Here is a 20,240-nt window from a genome sequence, read left to right as displayed (position 1 = left end):
TGGGTCGCAAACAATCTGTCCAGACAATCATACCATTTTGTTCGCAGACAGAGGAGGTATCCCAGATCGAATAACATCAGTTTCAATTTCCAGCACTGGGTCGCTGAAATGAGGGACACAGACCTTGATTGCGCGATGGCTTAACTAGACCGAAAACCTTGTTTGCGGTCTAATTTTGCGGGACAATAAAAATTTGTTTAATACTCAGGTTGATGCATTTTGTATTTTTCAAAATTTATTATTGATTGAGCCCAACTTAATATACAGATTTGATGATTTGATTTTTTATATACTCTGAAGTTGGTAGTTTATTCAACTAAACCAAATCACCAGACATATGCTCAACTTGTTGCATTTTCACCTAGTTATGAAATTTTTAGTGCGTAAGCTCAACTTAAGGATTACACTGTAGAATTTACGGAATATGATTATTTTTATTATCGTATTTACCAATTTTTTGAAATTTTGACAAATTTGTCTGTGTTCTAGCATGTTTCTGGTAGCATCGCAAAGCTCGGGTATCGGCTCACACGACGCCATTAAAAACTATCAAACTTTTTCTCCAAATGATAGAAGACAGTGGCATTATTCGGGTTCAATTGAGACAATTTTCGTGAAAGTTTTTTATGTCTGATGTAATTAGCAATCGGTAGTTTTTTGAACTAGGCCGAGTCATGGGACATATTCTATCTTAATTGGTTGAATTTTTGACGTGATTTGGACATTTATCATTGCTTAAGCCCAACTTAATGATAAATATCTAGAATTCAGGAATCAGGAAATACCGTCATTTTTAGAGCCCTGATCGGACCGTGCAGACCTATAAATCCACATCGAAAAGAGCAGCTAGACCCAAAAAATTAGCTCTGATCAGATTCAGGAGCCCAAAGTGAAGCCCTGATAAGACTTTGCAGAAAAAGGTTTAGCTCTGATCTGACCCCAAAACGCGGCCAAAAGTATCGTCCAGACTATGTTCTCCGGTCGCACCAGACCCCCCTGTCCGCGACCTAAGATGATCTGATCTGAGGGCTCTTGAGTCGCTCACCTTAGTCTAGGTCACCGGAGCCGGTCCCCTCAAGCCAATAGGCACTCAGTCACAAGTATATCTGAACTATAGTTACATCAACGCTCTTTTCGGTAACAGTGCAATTTTGCGGCTAGGAAGCTCTTTTGCAAGAAGGTAATGGAACTTTAGAAGCTCTTTTGTATTGCAGCCAATGATGGTCAGATAGTGGTCAAGCAGGCACAACAACTGTTGAGTTATTGAGGTGGCGCCTTTCTAATGTGCAAACTATCGCTATTTAAACAAGATTGGCTAGTAAGCTTCTTAAAGTGAATTATGGTTCAGGGTTACCCCTAAACCAATATGTATATTACTCCTAGAATGTAGACCTTTGAGTGCACATGAAGTTAAGGGGTTTGTCTGCTTAATATGAAAGACAGCATGCGAAAATGTCTGAGCGTTAGAATCTATCTACGATACACATTTTTGCTATTGCGGCAGGTTTCATTGTATTAGTGATTGTATTCATTTAAAGGTGGCGGGAAGATGGGAGCGGGGGGGGGGGTCGCTAAATAGATCAGAGTAGCGATAATAGATACCTAATTTTAACCAATTTAGTAACTTATTTGCGCTTAGAAGTAACTTTTATAGCTGACAAGATTAATTATAGCACTAATTAGCTTTTGTTTACGCGTTCAGTGAGTGAAGAGAAAATTGATAATTTGTCTTTACTTTAATAGAGGTGTTGATAGCACTGAATTGATAACGTGCTGCAATTTTGTTTCATTTTGCTGTGATGTTTTTGTGCAAAGAGGTAGTATAATTGCCTTGAAAACTGAGACAAGTTTGAAGTGGTTAAAGAACGTTTTGTTTCCTTTTTAGCGCTGGGAAATTTGTTGTGATTTTGCTTTTGTTTCAGCATTTCGCGGTGATATGTGCGAGCGTTCGCGTTTTTTCGCAGTGGTGGTGGTGGTGGCGGCGGAATAGAATACGACCTCATTTTTAATTTATTCAAATGTCACCGGCGGATTAATTCAGTTTCCATTTTTTGTCAGTTATTTTGCTTACGATTCCTTTGTTCAATTATTAATGTTTTGGGTTGTCACTTGAAGAGACAGGCAATAATTTTTTGCTGTCACTTTTTGTCACGAGACTGACTTGTCGAAAATACATCAATTTTTGTTGATAGTTTTGTTGGATTATTTTGTTGTCTAAAAATGGAGGGGATCTATAAACGACTTGTTTGTGTGCGTGTGTAAGTTGCGTACAATAATACAGTCACAAATCTGCCATTCATTAATTCAATATTCAATCTGAAGGCACTTATTCATATTTTTCGATTTAAAGTGCGTAACAAGAGAGAGACCGCGAGACTCCCCCCTGAGATTTGACGTTCCGAGGGTTGTTCTACGTTATTGGCGGTTTGTTTGATGTTCGAACATCAAGGCACGCGAAATTGAAAGGCTGTCATATTTTCAACTGTGCTAAGACTGCCTTTCTCTTTGATCTTTTTCCGACGGCAGTTCTTGTCAGCTATAAATTTTGATTGATCGTCCGAGTGACACTTTCTACCTTTGATCACGTTTATTTGACAGGCCGCCTTGACAGTAATCAGCATTCTACTTTCTAGCAGCACAAATTGTTCTCACACTCCCTCCATACAACACGCGTTCCTATTGGCTCATATCGGATAGATAAAGAACGAGCGAATGAGAACGCGCGTTGTATGGAATTGGGCCGTGTGAAATTAAGCGGAAAAAACTTTTGAAGTTTAATGGCGAATACAGACTGCATGTCAATCAATTTGCGGCACAGTCTTTGAAGTTAAACCGACCACTTTGTAGTGTCATTATTATTTACAGCCCCCTCTCACAAAATAACCCCCAAGCTCTAAAGACGGCCCAAATAAATTTATTATTCATTTCTCAAATCTCTTCTATTGTATTCAGCCAGCGTTCCTTTCTCCACATTATTGAAACGGCAGCTCACTAGCCCAGAAGAGAAAGATAGAACCACGTATTCACGACGGCCTCACATCAATTTTCCCTATTTTCAATACAGTAATAAGTTAGTAGTTAGTTAGTTCCTCCTGCAACTGCTATTACTTCTACTACAGTAACTTACTTCAATCCTCCTCTCTTGGCTGGTTGTTATTTGTTTGTTATTTGACTTCGCTTTTTCACTCTTCAATTTACAGCTTTATTCGCGCGTGGCTCTTCCCACTTTTAGCTTTACAATTCCGCCTTAAAATCACACAACCTGTGACACACTGCCTTGAAGTTTGAATTACAACAACATTTCATATCTCGCCAGCTCCTACTCTCTCGCTCCGGCTTATTACCGTCCAAGAACCGCCTCCCGACTCTCTCTTGTTCAACTTATCAACCAAAATAACTCTGCCACTAAGCCCCTCCTTGATTCGAAAGAGAAACAGCCTCGACAGCAACAGTCACACTCACCATAAACACTCATACTTCGTGTGAACAAATCGAGAAACAAAAGTGAAAATGATTGAGAAACGGGAATCGTCTCCGACCACTCTCTTGTCAAGTACCTCCGACATCGAGATCCTGAACCCGATGCTACCCAGCGAGGAGCTGTCCTCAAAACAGGATTCTGTAAGTGTTCTTCACTATTATCAACTGGCTAACATTATTGCAAACATAAATTCTCGTAGTTTTCAGCCGTATCAATTAATAATCTTGTAATTTCACTTCTGCAAGCCACAAAAATCCGAAATCGGGCAATTATTTCATGGTTTTTCATGAAAAATATAACATCATTAGCGCTATATGGAATCAATTTTTCGTGCTTCGTGATTCTAATAACAGCTTTTAAATTTTGATTCGTAGTCAAAAGATTATTCAAATTCTACAGGCAATAAGAGGTTCCTTTATATTGATAATTCAACTCCATTATCAGCTTGAAAATGAATTTTCTCTTTCTCTTTCAGAAATCTGGACAGTCTGGCATTTCAACCAACCCTCTCGCAAAGCTTGCAGCCGCCTGCAGCAGTCTGTGCAATGACATGAAACCTAGGAACACATCGCCCAGCTACTCCAGCGTTAGAACCCAATTTGGGTACCCTGTTCCAGGCGCAAACCCAGTCAAACCAGCAGCTGGACAACCTCTTTTGGCTTCAAACCTGCTCGCAAACCTCTCAAATGTGGCCAGCTCACTGCAAACACAACCCCTGGCCACCCAAACTGCAACAGATCCAAATTATTTACTGGCTCAGGAACTTCTGGCCAAGCAGCAAACAGGACTAGCTTTACCAAATCAAGGATTGACAGCTTTGGAAACATTGGCAGCTTTACAAAATGCGAATCAAGCTCCCAAACCCGCGCAAACGTTGCCTTCGCTGAGCTCTGGATCTTCAAATCTGGAGTACCTGACCAAAATCTACCTTCAAACTCTGGCTGCGAAGAAAGAACTGGCCAATTATTCTGCTGCTCTGCAAAACCCATCTCTCAACCTCGTCAACTCAGCTTTGGTAAACAATGCTGAAAAACTTCTCAGCCCAGGCTCAGCCTCGAACCTGCTCCCGACTAACGGAACTCACTTGTGCAATGGCGTGGACTACAGATTGTGCCCCTGCACGTCTTGTCAGACATTGCGACTGAATGTCTTGGCACTTCAACAAAATTTGACCAAACCAGCAACTCAAGTAAACACACCAACACAACCCCAGCAACACTATCTACTGCCCCAGAAAAACCCTCTCACTGGAACAGTTCAGTACATTTCAGTCTGCTCGGATCAGAACAACTGCTCCATTTGCACCAAACCAACATCTTCAGCTAATAACAACTTTTTGCAGCAACCCGCGGCCACCAGCCCTACTGGTCTCACGGCCGAACAGTATCTCGCAGCTTTAACCGGGCAAACCCAGACGGCTAAGTTGCCCACTACGCCTTCTCCAAAGCCTGTTGAAAAAGCCTCGCCTGACTTCTCTGCGCCTTTGCAAATCAGAACCTCGCCTTCACCCACAATTCAGGAGATTGTGCCCAATGATATTACATGCAGTTGGACTGAAAATGGCGCGCCTTGCGGGCGAAAATTCGTTTCTGAAGAACAGCTTTTCGACCATATCAAAAAAGTGCACACTTCAACCCAATCTAACTCGCAATCTGCAGTGCCTAAGCAAGCATCGCCTTTGACCAATGCAATCTCAACTCTGACCAACGAATCAACGGACTCGAGCCCTCTCGCGTCGCTCAAAAACCTATCGAGGAAAGTCCTACCCGAAGCCACGGCCAGTCATTCGCTCTCAAATTCGAGATACCATCCTTATGCTCGACCCTCATTGCACGATTCGAGACTAAACCCCTTGACCAATCAGATTGCAGCACGTCAGCAAACTACCACTTTGCCTTTATTGCCCTCGTCTTTGAGTGCAGCCTCGCAACTTCCCTTGGCCGGGACCCTGGGAGCGCTCAATTTGCCCTCCGTAGCCCCCCAAGCAACCGCTGGACTTCCCTTTTCATTTTCAACCAATGGCAGCTCGCAATTTGTCTCAGCCAATCCGATGTCGAGTTTGCTTTTCGCAGCGGCTGCTCGATAAATTTATTGAAAATGAATAAACTGAATTCGCTTTAAACCGAAATTCCGCTGAGAAAGCATAGCATTACGCAATACTAGCCGAACTTAGATCTCACTTTGTGATCAAAAGCTTGTTCTGAAATCTTTGAATAGATTTCAAAACTGGAATAAATTTATTCAGCTGATATATCATTGAATGAATTGAGCTTAAAACTGCAATTTAGATTTGTCATTATTATTTTTATTTTCATGTTGATCAGTGAATGCCATAGTACTATTTTTCTATCAAATTTAAACCTTTTCATTTAAAACAACTTTTTTCAATAATCGCAGAAAAACTTGTAGTAATTGTTGAAATGAGCTGAGCTGATTCCTTAGCTTCAAGCGAGCACAAACAAGCAAATTTCGAGAGCTTTCAAGACCAGTACTTGGCTGTTTTACTCAAACCATGATTTAGCTTGTAAAACTACGTCGGCAAAATATTGAACGTTCGTCAAAAGGTATTTAGAGAAGGTAAGTATAAATGAAAGTGATTTCGAAGCTATATAAATTTACAAATTCAAGAACTACTTAAGATAAAACATGATGGTTAAATTGATTGATTTGATAGCTCATTAGTGCTGGTTCCTTATCTCTAAGCTCAACTTATACAGCTGTTTATTAGTTTAATGGGCAGGGTATTACTAGCTAAGCTCCTAACAGCCCGTAAAGACTTAACTTATTATAAAGTTATAGTTAATACTAGATAACTAACTAGAAATGTTCGAAATTCATAACAAAGTTCACTGCTGGTATGTGAAGTTAACTGATGGAAAATAATGTTATACAAAGCAGGTGTTGGCCGCACAAACTAATTAAGAGATCAAGTGACGCTTGAAATCTTTGACGACACGTTTCACAATCGTAATTACAACAAGGAGCCAACAGTATTATGCTAATATATATTTACGTCTTTTCTGAAGTCTACCAAATTTAATGGGTCTACGATTTGTACATAACAGTGTCATTACGCATTCACAAACGTTCTCATTGGCATTGCTTGAAACAGCTAAAGCGTTAGTAGTATAGTATAACGTAGAATCAATTAACTGAATAATGGGTTGAAAAAAGCTGACACGAAAGGATAACTTCATAATGCTCAGCTGAAAGTTTTATAGCTAATTTGCGATTATTATGCTTAACTTTTGTCTAGCACCGCCGAGAACGTCCACTTAACAGCAAACATGATGGGTACCAATTTTGTATAGTCAAAGTTTCGAATTAAAGAACAAATATAAAAGGAAGAATTTTGAATTGAACTTTGAAAGCCGTCAAAAACTTATGAAAACTACTGAAAATTGGAATCAATTAACCAAATTCCAATATATAAAATGGCCGAATAAATTTTTCCAACTTCATTTAAAAATTAATTAGAAATTTTATTTCATCGCAAAACCAATATTTCATTCCACTTCGCTTCCGACACTTGATCAAAAACTGCTCAAACACAGTTCCTATAGTTAACAAGGAGGCTCGTTGATGTGCGTTTGCACATGATGTTCCGACCCGCGCTCATCTACATTTTTGACAACAATCTTTTGACTTACATTTTTGGCAAAGAGGTAATCAAAGAGAGATGTTTAAGTTTAAAAAATCAATACACAGCCAAACCAATAATTGAATTAAATAATGCCATGCCTCATTAAAACGAGTTCTTCCCCTAAAAAGACTACGAGAAAAACAACAGCAACAACAAAAAAAAGCAAAAACAAAATTTTCACGGAAAAAACTGAATATCCTAAGTTAAAAGCACCTAGTAACAACGTCTAATTATAATCAGACAAAACCCTAACTACACAAATTTACTTTTTTTCTAACTACACATCAGATGGTATTTTCCTTAATGAGACTAGGTAACAAGTCGACAAAAAGAAAAAATAATCAGGCGAAATTCAAAAATCAGTCTCATCATTTTTTTAAACCAAATAATTCCAAAAGTCTTAAAAACAATTATTTTTGAACAAAATAATCCTTGATAAATTTCCAAAAAAGTCATAATGAAACCGATAGGACCTGTCTCTGGTTAGACTAAGCTATAGGAAGGGACTAAAGATGAAGAAAAACTCAAAAAATTACGAACAACAAATTACAAACATTGCGAAACCACAAATCAGCTAAATTTATACTGAATTAGTAAATTAGTTCATTTGGGCCACCTTTGAAAATCTTTGGGATCTGTTATTACGCGAGTGTGCTGAAGAAAGAGGAAAAGAAAAATACACCACTCACAAAAATTTTTTTGAAAACGCATATTGTCAAACAAACAAAAGATCAGTTACGTCATAATATAAGTAAACATTTTTAAAACACATGGAATTGCATGGGACATTTCAATGATGAGAATGAGTTACAATTTGACGAAAAGGACAACAAAAACTGAAAAAATCGGAAAATACTTGAAAATCTTAAAAATGTAAAATATCATAAACTTTAAGACTATTTGCAGTAAACTATTTATTCGACACTCAATTACAAGTTTAGGGGACCGATCGGCAATTTACTGCTGCTAAAGAAAAAAAACGCAAGAACAGCAAATACAAAAGAAATTGAGCGAGAAAATTGTCTTTGTCATTGAAAAATGATTTATTCAGTAAGAACTTTTCTTTTTTAAGTAGTTTTCATCAGCAATGGGATTTTTTCAAACAATTTGGCTCAAATAAATTAATAAACATGATCAAATAATTTAAAACCACGAAGTTTTTGAGAAAACTCTTAAAATCAACGCCATTCAATTCAATAGGTTTCAACGGAAGCTATTAAAAAAGCAAAGTTACGCCCCAATGAGACAACAGGGGTGTTTGTATTTCATAATCAATAAACAGGATATTACAAAAAGCTATCGACTGTGACGTTAACCACAAACACTGGCAAAATCCAAAAATTAAGTACAAAAATTTGAGAAGACAGTGTTGCAGCCATTTAAAACAAATATTTTTCTCTGAAAACTTTATGTATGATTCAATGAAATTCATCTTTAAGCCAATGCATCCATTAATCTTAGAATAATGTGTCAAGATTCCAAAAGCAAGCAAAATTACGAAAAAATATCGAAAATTAAAAAAATTTATATGAAAACTCGTGCTTCGAAATCATTACACCAATAGTTAGAGGATTAAACCGCTCATAAGATTATTTTTTTTAAATAGAAAAAATAGCATCGGTTAATACTGAGACTGACTTACAGTTCACTAAAAAAAGTTTAAGGTCGGTTATTTTTTTTAAAAAATCAAATTTTTTTTAAAGTCTCAACAGCCATTAAGTTCAATAGATTTCAGTGGAAGTTTATAGATACTTTCAATTGGAGCGTATGCCTCGCTCCAAAAGACAAAGATATTTGTCATGCATAGGTAATCAATAAGACATCACAATAAATCTGATGACTATGGAAACAAAAACAAGTACAGACAAAACCCAAAACCTCAGTAGAAAGTGCGAGAAGAAAGTGGCAAAGCCATATAAACCATAAGTTTTTCTCTGGAAACTTTATACATGATCCAATCCACTACAAGTTTTCTCCAAGCCAATGGAAGATATCAATATGAGGATAATGTGACAACACTTCAACATTTCAAAATTAAAAATATCTAAAAAGATTTATAAGATTTTTTAAGATCTTGTGGCATTGAAGTCATATAACAAATAATAAGAAGATAAAACAGCTAACCAGAATAATTTTGGTTGCAGTAGAAAGGAAGAAGGTCCTGTCACTACTAAGATTGACTAACAATTCAGGAAAACAAATTTATTATCGTTTAATGTTAAAAAAATTGCTTGAATTACGAAACCTATTGCTCTCTTAGTCAGCGAAACTATGTCAAAAATTTAGTAAAACTTCAAAAACAAAATCAAAATTACATTTATTTTTACAAAAACTCAGAGTCAAAGCCAAAAAACAAACACTAGCGATTCCCTGAAAACGATTATTTTTGTGCATTGGGCTTCATTTGACTGTAAATCAGGTCTGTCTTTAACGGAACCTAGATATGAAAAATGACCCAAGAAAACAAAATTATGAAAATTTTTCTAAAAAAACTCTCAAATAGAATTTGAATTTTTCTGATAGTAATTTTCCCTATGAGACCAGAACTGGTCTTTTTTTTATCGCACTTCGTCTATTAGGAACTCAAAATTTTTTCCTTTTGTGGCGTGAAATGTAATTTTGAAATAATAGTGTATTAAAAATATATTAATTTGAAGACAAACTACACTAAAGGTGAACAAACTCAATCCAAATATCGCTAAGTGTGTAGCTTAGATTTACAGCTCTTACTATCACTAGACAATAGTGTTACGATTGTAACTCTATAGTGACGATGTGGAATATTGACTCAATTCCCCAATAGCTATTCTCGCTTCAGAACAAGAGAGATTGACAAGCAAGAATCTGAGATTAACTAACAAGAGAATGAAAGTTGATGTTATTAATAATGTGGGAAGTGTGAACACATCTGAATACTTGACTTTTTAGAAGGAGGTGAAACTTTACCTAAGTGAATGACTAGGAGGAATAAACTTAAACTTCAATGACATAAGGACAACTAATAATTTAGTGCACTTTCCAACTATGATATACAGTATCACACATCCGTGACTTCGAGAGAAAATTTGAAAACTGCAATTGAACAAATTTTTATATACAATTAACCTATTTACTGGTTAGTATAAATATTATTTTAAGGCTCAACAGAACGTTAAAATTTATAACAACAACATGAGACAGGGAAATGCTATGGCTTTCCATATTAAATTACTCAACGTGTAGACAATTAGCTTTTACAAACAAAATTAACCAAACGGTGAAATATAATGGACAAATGCAACACGAATGCAAGTTGTTTGAAATTAACAGATAATTGAATTACATGAACATAAAATATTGCCATTAAATCGACCACAAAGTAATACTTATAACTAAATTAATGCATCAACAAACAAATTACAATTCTAGAGATTAAGATGAAATGTTTTTTTTAAATGGAAGCGTTGAAAATTGTTTTTTAATTTGATTCTCCGCATCAAATACACTCATGCTAATTTCACGTTCATAGTCAGCATCAACGTATTTTTCAGGGGGCGAAGTCCCGATTGGTTGGATACGAGGGTCCGGTGGGCTCACAATAGGAAGCTGGAATGAAGTTTCGGCTAGAGGTATCTGCGATGCTCCTTCCTGTATAACTGTCACAATGACAGGATTATTTGGTTTTGAACGTTTGGGAGCGGGAATCAGTTCTTGGTCACTGAAAAAACATGTTGAGCTCTCAAATTCGTAATAGTCTGGTGCTTTGCGCTTCCTTTTTCCCTTCTGAAGTTCGGACTTGCTGTTGACGAAGCTGCCGATGTATTTGGCGTGGTACACGATTTTCGGCAGCGACTTGTGGAGGCTTGAGACTTTGTTGGTTTTGGAGAGGACATAGTTTTTGAGATGTTGCTAATCGCCGACGAAGCTCCTGATGTATTATCTTCCTGGCGATGCCTGATTTTAATATCTCTTCTTTACTTTTTCTTTAGCTGCTTCAAGTACAGTGCAATTTTTTCTTCGGTTGTTTTGGCATAGAGTAGTGGTCGCCTTTGAGCATACTGCCAAAGTTCGGCAGTTCGTTCAGGTTTTCTGCTGAATTTGGCAATATCACTATTGCAGACCTTTACTTCAGGGACACCGGGTTCTTTAATCACAGTTGTTGTTGGGGATGTACAACTGTACTTCCAGGCACCAAGGTGTCCCAAAGACCTCGCAAATCCCGCTTTGATCTTTTGGACAGTTTTCTGGCCAACTTTAGTTCTAATGACCGTTCTGTACAGGGTATCAGATTGGATAACTTTGGGTGGAGAAGGAAGCGGGGTACCGCTTTGTTTTTCTGTCCGTTGTATCTTCGGCCCGCATCCTCCTGGGCTTTTGTCATTGCCTCTTTGATAAGAATGTCGCTCCGTTTCATGTTACGCTTCCATTATCATCAAGGTAGTCATCCACTGGGACTGTGCCTGCGTCTATATAGTGATTGAGAGTATTTTCATACAAAAGATTAGATGATTTCGGTGTTGTACTTATAATACTAAGTGGTGTATTTGGTTTTGTTCACAAAGTGTGCTTGGAAAGGTGTTACATTTGTAGTATTTTGTTTGCATATGCGCAATTGATACACTATTGAGTTTATTGATTCTTTAATTGTAAATGTATTATTCTTATTAGCTGATTTCATGCAGCATAGTTGTTCTTTAATTGTTTGTGTCAAAGGCACTACTAATACAGTCGCTCTGTTATCATTGGCAGGCGCTGTATTAATGTTAATATTATTTGATTTACAGAAATCTTTAACTTTAATTCCTATAAGACAGCATGCTTGATCTAGTCTAATATTTCTAGGAACTCCATGTGTTTGTATCTGATTGTCTTGAAACTTAACTAAATTAGGTCAGTTGGCTTTATCAAAGACTTTTACTGTGGGATACTTAGAGTAACGATCAATACATGCAAGAAAATGTTTATCTTGTTCTTTTCCACTAGTAATTGGTCCACCAAAGACTTTGTATTTCTTCATTAGGTTCAGAGAAATTTGACAAAAACTGCCATCTCGACGCCGGGATTAAGGATTTAAGGTTCTTACCAATCTCAGTGCATGGTTCGTACTTTGCAGCCTTACTGAGAATTTCTCGATGCATTCAAGGCCAAAATGCATACTGTCGAAGGGTGATCATACCCCAACTTCCTGGATGTAAGAGGTGCAAAGATTCAAGTACTGAGTCTTGAATCGAGTTAGGGATTGCCACTCTTTCGTCAACGCAGACACATCCCGAACGAACTTGCAGATCTCTCCGGGATGAACGGAGGTAGGGTTTCACGTACTTTCATCGTTGTTCATCTCCTTGAAGGATGCAATCCCTCACCTCTTTGAGAACAGCATCCTTGCTTGTCAAAATCGCAAAAAATCCTTTCGTAAAGAGTTACTTCAAGTTGTTTTCGAGAACTTCTTCCTTCGAAAGTTCCAGTTTGGGGATGCAGGGCCCTCATTCAATGAGAGGGTAGAATTTACCCCCGAATTTGGAGTAAATTCGAATGTGACTCGGCCAGTTGTAGGTGCTGGTGGAGTTTGCGGAGAGGTATTGGATGCACTCATGGTAGATTATTTCTAGACTGGAAAAGGGCTGCGTTTGCAGAGTTGGAGAGAATCAACTGAGTTGTGCAGAGATCTAAGGCAGAAAGCAATTTGGAATGGTGTGTTTGTTGAGCAATTGAAGCACGTGTGGAATTCTGTGATTTACGCTGTTAAAGTGCTGTGTTTGACAGTTTGGTGGTGTGGAGTTTATAATTGCTGCAATTGCGTCACGAATGCGAGCAACCGCAAATTCCTCATCATATTTGTTTGTAACTTTTGCTTTTTGATTTGGTTGCCCAGAAATGTAATCTACCAGCCCCTTTCAACGCCTGGTATTTGTTCAATACTAAAATCAAAGGGTAATAAGCGATCTACCCAACGAGTTAGACGACCATTGTATGATTTGTTAGATCTGTGTTCATTCATGATTCATAGTAATGCTCGATGATCAGTAATAATAGTGAATGATTTTCTAAATATATAATTTTTAAAGTATTCAACAGACCTCAATACTCCTAATAATTATAGTTCGTTAACACTTTAGCGTTCTTCATTTGTGTTAGGGATTACCCAACGAGTTAGACGACCATTGTATGATTTGTTAGATCTGTGTTCATTCATTATTCATAGTAATGCTCGGTGATCAGTAATAATAGTGAATGATTTTCTAAATATATAATTTTTAAAGTATTCAACAGACCTCAATACTCCTAATAATTATAGTTCGTTAACACTTTAGCGTTCTTCATTTGTGTTAGGGATTCGAGACGCGAATGCAACTGTATGCCAACCTGTTGGTGAACGCTGTTCTAAAGCAGCCCCTAATCCAGCTCTAGAGGCAGCGCATTTGATTCGGGTTTCCAAGTGTGGATTTTAAGGTTTATTTTCTGTAGCGTTTGCTACTTTTTCTTTAAGTTGTTGTAAGTGAAGTTCAAGTTTATTATTCAAGATGAATTTAGTGTTCTTTTTAAGTAGTGGTCGAAGTGGATGACATAATTCAGAAAAATTGGGTATTAATTTGCCAAGGTTGTGAACATATCCAAAAAATGAACGTAGTTGTTCTAAATTTTTAGGTGCTGTTAGCCGATGAGATAGCCAATGTTTTTTATGTTCGAGGAAGGCGCAATTGAACATGTTTTGCGTGGCAAAAACTGGCTTTATGGTTTCGACAGTTTTTCTCTCGCAAGTTTTAACTAATTTTTTGTTTGTCTCTATTTCTTGTTCTTTTTGTAACTTCATAAAAAATGGACTAATAACAGGTTTTAATGCCCTCTTCTAGAGGCGTATCTGATCATAGAAATGTCGGATGATTTCAATTGCAATCCAATGGTTTTCGTAACTTCACAAAATTAATGATTTTTCAAAAATATAATCCAATTTTTTAATGCTGTTTTTTTGTTCTTTTTGTCCAATTGTTACCGAGCCTTATTTTGGAGTGATCTCATATCTTTTTTTGTGAATTACAAGTTAATTGTTTAGTTTAAGTTTCTTCTGACGCTGTTTTGACTAGTCAATAAGTTTTTTTAAATGGATTTAATTTTTTGGATATAATTAATGTTTGTTGTTATTGTTGTTTGATTTTTTTGTTCGTATTGACTTGTTCTCCTAATATTGGCTGATCTCATCAATCTATTGTGGCTGTTTTTGCTGCACTGAGTTTTTTGCGTCTGAGGTGATCTTTTTGTTCATACACATTTCCAAAAAGTTTTTGCGTCTGAGGTGATCTTTTTCACAAAATGTGGATGAGCGGGGTCGGCAAGAACTTCAGGAGGAAGCACTTTTTGTTTTTCAATAAAAAACTATGTTTTTGGAAATAGTCTATATTATTCCCAGTTTACCTTTGAGACTAGACTTAAACATTATTAAATAAAAAAAGATTGGATGGATAAAAAATGCTTTCATTCTTTTTAATATCTAAGAAGAACAGCACAATTTAAAATAAGTAATATTTCCGATCCAGAGACTTAAAAGAGAGGTTTTTTCCCGGCTATCAATTAACAGAGATATAACAATTTATTCCGTGCTATTGATCAGAGGTTGAACATTTTTAGAAAACAATGAATTAGTTATAAATAATCAGCCACTATAATTGGGTAAAAAAACTCAAAATTTAAATTGTGCGTCAGCGCCCGAGCTTTTTTGCCAACTTATTTTTTAAACTAATATGAGGTTTTTCAGGGCACTATTCAAGTGCAAAACTACTTCTGTTGCTTATATTGTGAAATTTAATCCAAAACAGACTTAAGTATTTGTAGTTGAAAATTGTTTCCATAACATGTCGGAAAAAATGTGTATATTAGGCTCAAATTTCTCTGACAACACAGTTTTTGGCACCTGATACCCAAGGTGAATTTATAATTTGCTTCTCATTAAGACATTAAGTGTGTTTGCAAAACTTTTGCATAAAAAGGCAAGGCAGTCTGCGTACATTCAATCAAATAAAAATCAAATTTCTCAAAGCTCATGAGATAAGACAAAATCAGAATAATGTAAAATTTTTCCTGAATTTTTTGAGCAAGAGTAACAAATTGTGCACAAGTCAAGCTTCGTCCTAAACATAATACACCAAGACTTGAAATGAGCAATCGATTTAAAAAAGCTGTCAACTTTTTATTCAACTATTGAACTTATTATATTTGTTCGCAAGTTTCTGTCCGAAAAGTAACTCTAAAGTACACAAGCATATTTTGCTTTTGATTTTTGAATGCTTCTGTTTCACTCGCTTTAGCAATTTGGAAAAATTTAATTGAAAAAGAAAAAAGGCAACACTTAGAGGTCTCATTTTGAAATCTTCTATTCAATAGAATCAACACCAAAAATGGCGCCTTTTGGAACAATTTGAGAAATAATCAGTTGAAGCCGTTAAGTTTTTTCATAAACACCAAATCATCAACATTGATAATTTTCATTGAGATCATTATATCACAAAAAACACATATCATCAGATCTTTGGAATTCTTTCTCTATATATTTCAGTGATTTCATTGCCATTATCAATCAGAATTTGTAGCGGAATTGTAGCGGGTCAAAAATGCTGCGTTAAAATAACAGGACGTCTCGTGTGAGTCTGTGCGTAGCACAAAATGTTCCCACATACCTCTAAACGTTGCATAAACAACTTTTAAATTCTGTTAGAGAAATCTTTGGGGTATCCGAAAGCAACTTTTAAGCACTGGAGAAAAATACATGCACTGTTTGAACCAAAAAATATGCTGTCCTTTTTAGACAGGCAAAAGAAAACATCTTCGCAACATTCTAGAACGTTTAAAAATTCTACCATTGGTCAATACTTAAGGTTCCTCACTGCTCATTTTGGTCTTCTGTCTTTTTCTTCTGAGACACTACCAGTGGAATTTTCTTGCAACTGTATTTGTAAATTTAATTTTCACAGTAAAGCTAGAGAAGTTTTTCAGAAATTTTTGTTAATTTTGATATTTCTTGAGCAAAAAGTGACAGTTATTTTTTAAATCTCGCGACCTATTATAAACGACAAATGGAAATAACCTGTTTTGATCATGATCATATTTAAAGCCAAAATTCGAATCAAACATTAGGTATGTTTCTAGGTTTGTTTTTCATTGTTTTCGACAGTTTTTGCATTCTGCCTCTATTTGTGACTAACATTTAAAGGAACTAAATCAATCTCACTAACTCTTTTTCTCTCTCAAAAACACACGCATACCACACACGATTCATACACTCGCCAACAATTACGTACACTCACACAAGCGCGCACGCACAAACACAAACACACAAATACAAACTTCTCCACCAAATTCATTTTTCAAAGATATTCTGCTTGGCATCTGACCTTCACTCAAGGACTGTCATAGTGCGATTAGTTCTTGCTTTTTACTCCTGGAAAAATAGGTGTGCAACACTCTAGTCAATTGTATTGGTAATTGTAATATTGACAAAAAATTATAGATAAATATTTTGAAGTTTTTCAAAACATTTTGTGTCATTTTGATGTTTCATGAGCATAATTGGCAATTTTTTTCATAAAATCTCTCAGGTGTGTTACTAACTAAATTTATGAACCAAATTTTTGTTTTTGAAAAAATTAGAACCTCTGTCGGTAGCAAAAAGTAAGTATTTTATCAAATTGTTTTTGCACTCTGCATCTAATTGTGTCTACATAAAATGGAACGTTAAAACCTGTCCTCAAAAGGTTCTCAATAAGTGCAGTTGAGAAATTTTTGTAATCAGCTATATTTAGGTTTTGGCCTTTTCAATAACTTAAGTAAGAGTATTTTTAAGGATATTGGAAATTTTAAATATTTTTAATTGAACTAGAAAGAAAAGATATTTTTTGTAAAAAAACTTTGTTCATCAAATGAACAGTTTTGCAATCAAAAAACAATTTGGTATTTTAATGTACAAAACTTGTACAGACTGGAAAACATCAGTTCGAAGAGCAAGTTTACAATACAGAGAAGTGGAAATATAATTTTGATTTAATTTTCAAAAAAAGAATAAAATTTGTCTCCATTTTTTTCCACCTAGCGATCCAGAAATTCTCAAACTGTCAAATTGATATGTATTTCAATACTCTAGAGGAGATTTGCTCGACCGATCTAATCTGACAAAATAAAGAATACAATAAAAGGATAAGAAAAGAGCTCGATCTTTATTTTACGGCAATGACTTTCATTGATTTTCATGTTCATTTCATCAAATAGTCTTACGTCTCTAAGCTTTCGAAAAAATCAAATTTGTTAGTTCTTTGAAATAAGAAGATTCGGTCGCAAAATTAAGTTGTTTGAAAGAATACAATTATGTCATTTTAGTTATTTATTTTTAATTTTGCTTTTTGGTATTTTGGAGCATTAAATTGACTGAAGTTTGTGATTTCCCATAATTTTATTATACAAAAAAAAATAAACAACATTTTGTAACCAGCATAATATATAGAGACGGCTGGAAAATTCATTAAATTTGTAAAAAAAAAAACAAATTTGCCTTTTTAGAAATTTTTCTGTCTAATAATTCAAATTGTAATTTTTTTCTTTCTTCAAACTCTAAAGAATTACTGGTTACAAAATCCCAATCAACCTAACTAATTTAGCTACCAATTTCTTAGACTCTACAGAATTACAGGACACAGATCTCCATTTAACCAAATCAATTTTGCTACAAATCGCCCCCAAGAGCGATGTTTCTTTCCTAATCATTTTCTCCTTCGAAATTTCAAAATTAACGAGATTTTTTGATATCTTTTGAAATCAAACTTAGATCTCGAGCGCTACAAAATAGTGTTTTTTCTAAATTCATGTGTTAAAGAAAGATAAAGTCAACGAAAGTTTAATATCCAAATTATTTTTTTCAATTCATGCACGTAAATTTTCATCTCAGATCTACTTCCTGCCTATCCCATTAACTTGTTCTCAAACGGAAGACGTGTGGTTCAAATGCTTGCAAAACCATGCGTCTAACTCGCTAAAAATATCAATGAGACGAAAGTTACCCCATATCTTATCAAATACAGTTTCTTAAAAGTTGTAAACTAAATCATTTCCCCTTATCGTCGAAGAATTGCTTTCAAACGACAGAAGCTTGAGTGACTTCGACTGTTATTTGCTTTGGCGGGATTTTAAGAGGCTTGAAAGTACCATCCAAGAAACTCAAAAATTGAGCCAGAGATATGAACAATGTTCCTCTCATCACAGAGTCGAGTTTTGAAAAACTAATGAACATAACTGGCAGATTATCAGAGGAAAGCTGTGATAGCTTCGTAGATCTACTATCTCAAGAAAAAAACGCCGATTTTCTCTTCTTTAATTCGGATTCTGTATAACTTATTGATGCTTCTATTAGCTGCTCTCAACTAATCGTCAATTAGAGTGATATACACTGTTGACCTTATATCTTCAAAATAAATTAAGAAAAAAATTCTGAAAATGAGCCAAGTGATTTTTGAGAGGGGTATATCACTTTTCAACAATAACCTAATCACGCGAAAGACTAAAAGAACTCGCTCCGTTAGTTGAAAAATGGCGTAATTTACGCAATTTAGTCAAAACTGCATGAATGAATTAACAATAAGCAGATTTGAAGTATCAAGACGTCATGTAGTGCTAACGATAATAAAGACAAAAACAGCAGGAAAAATATGGAATTATAGTTCAAATCAGAGCATTTGCATCACTTAAAAAAGAAAGACAACGAGCTGACAAGAAATAGCTTTGGAAAACTTTTTGTGATAGCACAAGGAAAAACACCAAAAAACACCAAAATAGAAAGTCAAATAGCAGCATATGAATAAAAAACAACTGTCGGAAGAATTGCTTTTGAACACCATTCTCTCGCTTTTATTTTAATTTCAATTGAAAAGAGTTCAATCCGCAAAACCACTCGATTTTCAGCTCCACTTCCTGTGTTGATTTGACCAAAATCATTGCTGAGACTTGACTTTGAAAATCATGACAATGTGTACAGATCTGAAGAAAAAACATAGACAGATGACTTTCAAAATGATTTGAAATAGAAAATCAGATTAACACAGGCAAATTTTTACCTAACGAATAAAATAGAAAAAAAATGATAAATTTTTCTTGAAAAACTCGAAAGATTTGACTGCACAACGTTTTCTCAAACAACCATGCCATCGAATTAGAATTTTTCAATAAACGAACAACAAAAGTAGATCAAGCAACAAAAACCTAACATACAATGAAAAAGACAGAGAAAGTTCTTTTGCTCTTGAGGCTAGAAAAACTTAAAAAATGACAAAACTTTTCAAAAAACTTGCTTCTTTGTAAAAGAAATTTTTTTCATTAAAAAAATTGCTAAAATTTGTGATATTAAAAACTTGAAAAAATTTCATGGCGTATGAAAAAAAATCGGTAACTTTTTTGTCAAACAGTTAAAGAGGTTTTCTGACCCTTGAGGCTGAAAACACCTGAATAGTGACAACAAAAGTCAAACAATTGAAAAAATTTCAAGTTTTATCCAAAAAAATGCTAAAATTTGTGATGTTAAAATGTTCAAAACCTTCCATTACCACTAGAAACCATACAGTAATCTATAATCAAAACTTAGAGGAGGTTCCTTGACGCCTAGGGCTGAAAAACTCAAAAAGTGACAAAAATATCCAAAAACTTGAAAATTGTGCAAAATTTAGTAAAAATTTGCGTGTTTTTGTTCGGATTACCAAAAGATATAGCTCTTAAAATGTTAATAAAAAGTACTTATATCTTGCAAAAGAGCTTTATCAACCTCAATTTCAGACTGGTCCAACAAACAATTCGAAAAAAAAATGACGAGAATCCCGAAAAAATTGCAACATTTTAGGCTCAAAAACTAAATATGACTTTTTAAACTTGAACTACGGCCTTACTGATAGCTTCAGCACACTAAGCACTTGAAGGACAACCCAACGGTCTCTAATAAAAATTTAATGCCCGACGGGCGCCACCTGTTTAGCCCGTTTTGAAGGACGAAAATTCAAATGGGTCAGACGAAAAATCGGTTCAGCGAAAATTCGCGTTAATAAAACGAACAGAACTAATATAATTACCACAAACTTCGTTTGAGAGAAATTAAAAAAGGCATAGCACCAGTAC

At 35.4% G+C, this 20,240-nt stretch overlaps 1 protein-coding gene across 1 annotated transcript; it reads left to right on the top strand.

The window, feature by feature from the left end:
- Nucleotides 1-2,824: 2,824 nt before the first annotated feature.
- LOC142342734 (uncharacterized) lies at nucleotides 2,825-5,859 on the top strand. The gene is made up of 2 exons (XM_075394255.1): nucleotides 2,825-3,621; nucleotides 3,957-5,859. Exons 1-2 carry the CDS (start codon nucleotides 3,511-3,513, stop codon nucleotides 5,565-5,567), a joined length of 1,722 nt encoding a protein of 573 aa, XP_075250370.1. The 5' UTR covers nucleotides 2,825-3,510; the 3' UTR covers nucleotides 5,568-5,859.
- The last annotated feature ends 14,381 nt before the right edge of the window (nucleotides 5,860-20,240 follow it).

The sequence above is a fragment of the Convolutriloba macropyga genome, chromosome 7, assembly GCF_964194025.1.
Source record: "Convolutriloba macropyga chromosome 7, txConMacr16.3, whole genome shotgun sequence".
Classification (NCBI taxonomy): domain Eukaryota; kingdom Metazoa; phylum Xenacoelomorpha; order Acoela; family Convolutidae; genus Convolutriloba; species Convolutriloba macropyga.
The sequence above is the reverse complement of the archived record's forward strand: the minus strand, read 5'-3'. Positions and strand labels throughout refer to the sequence as shown.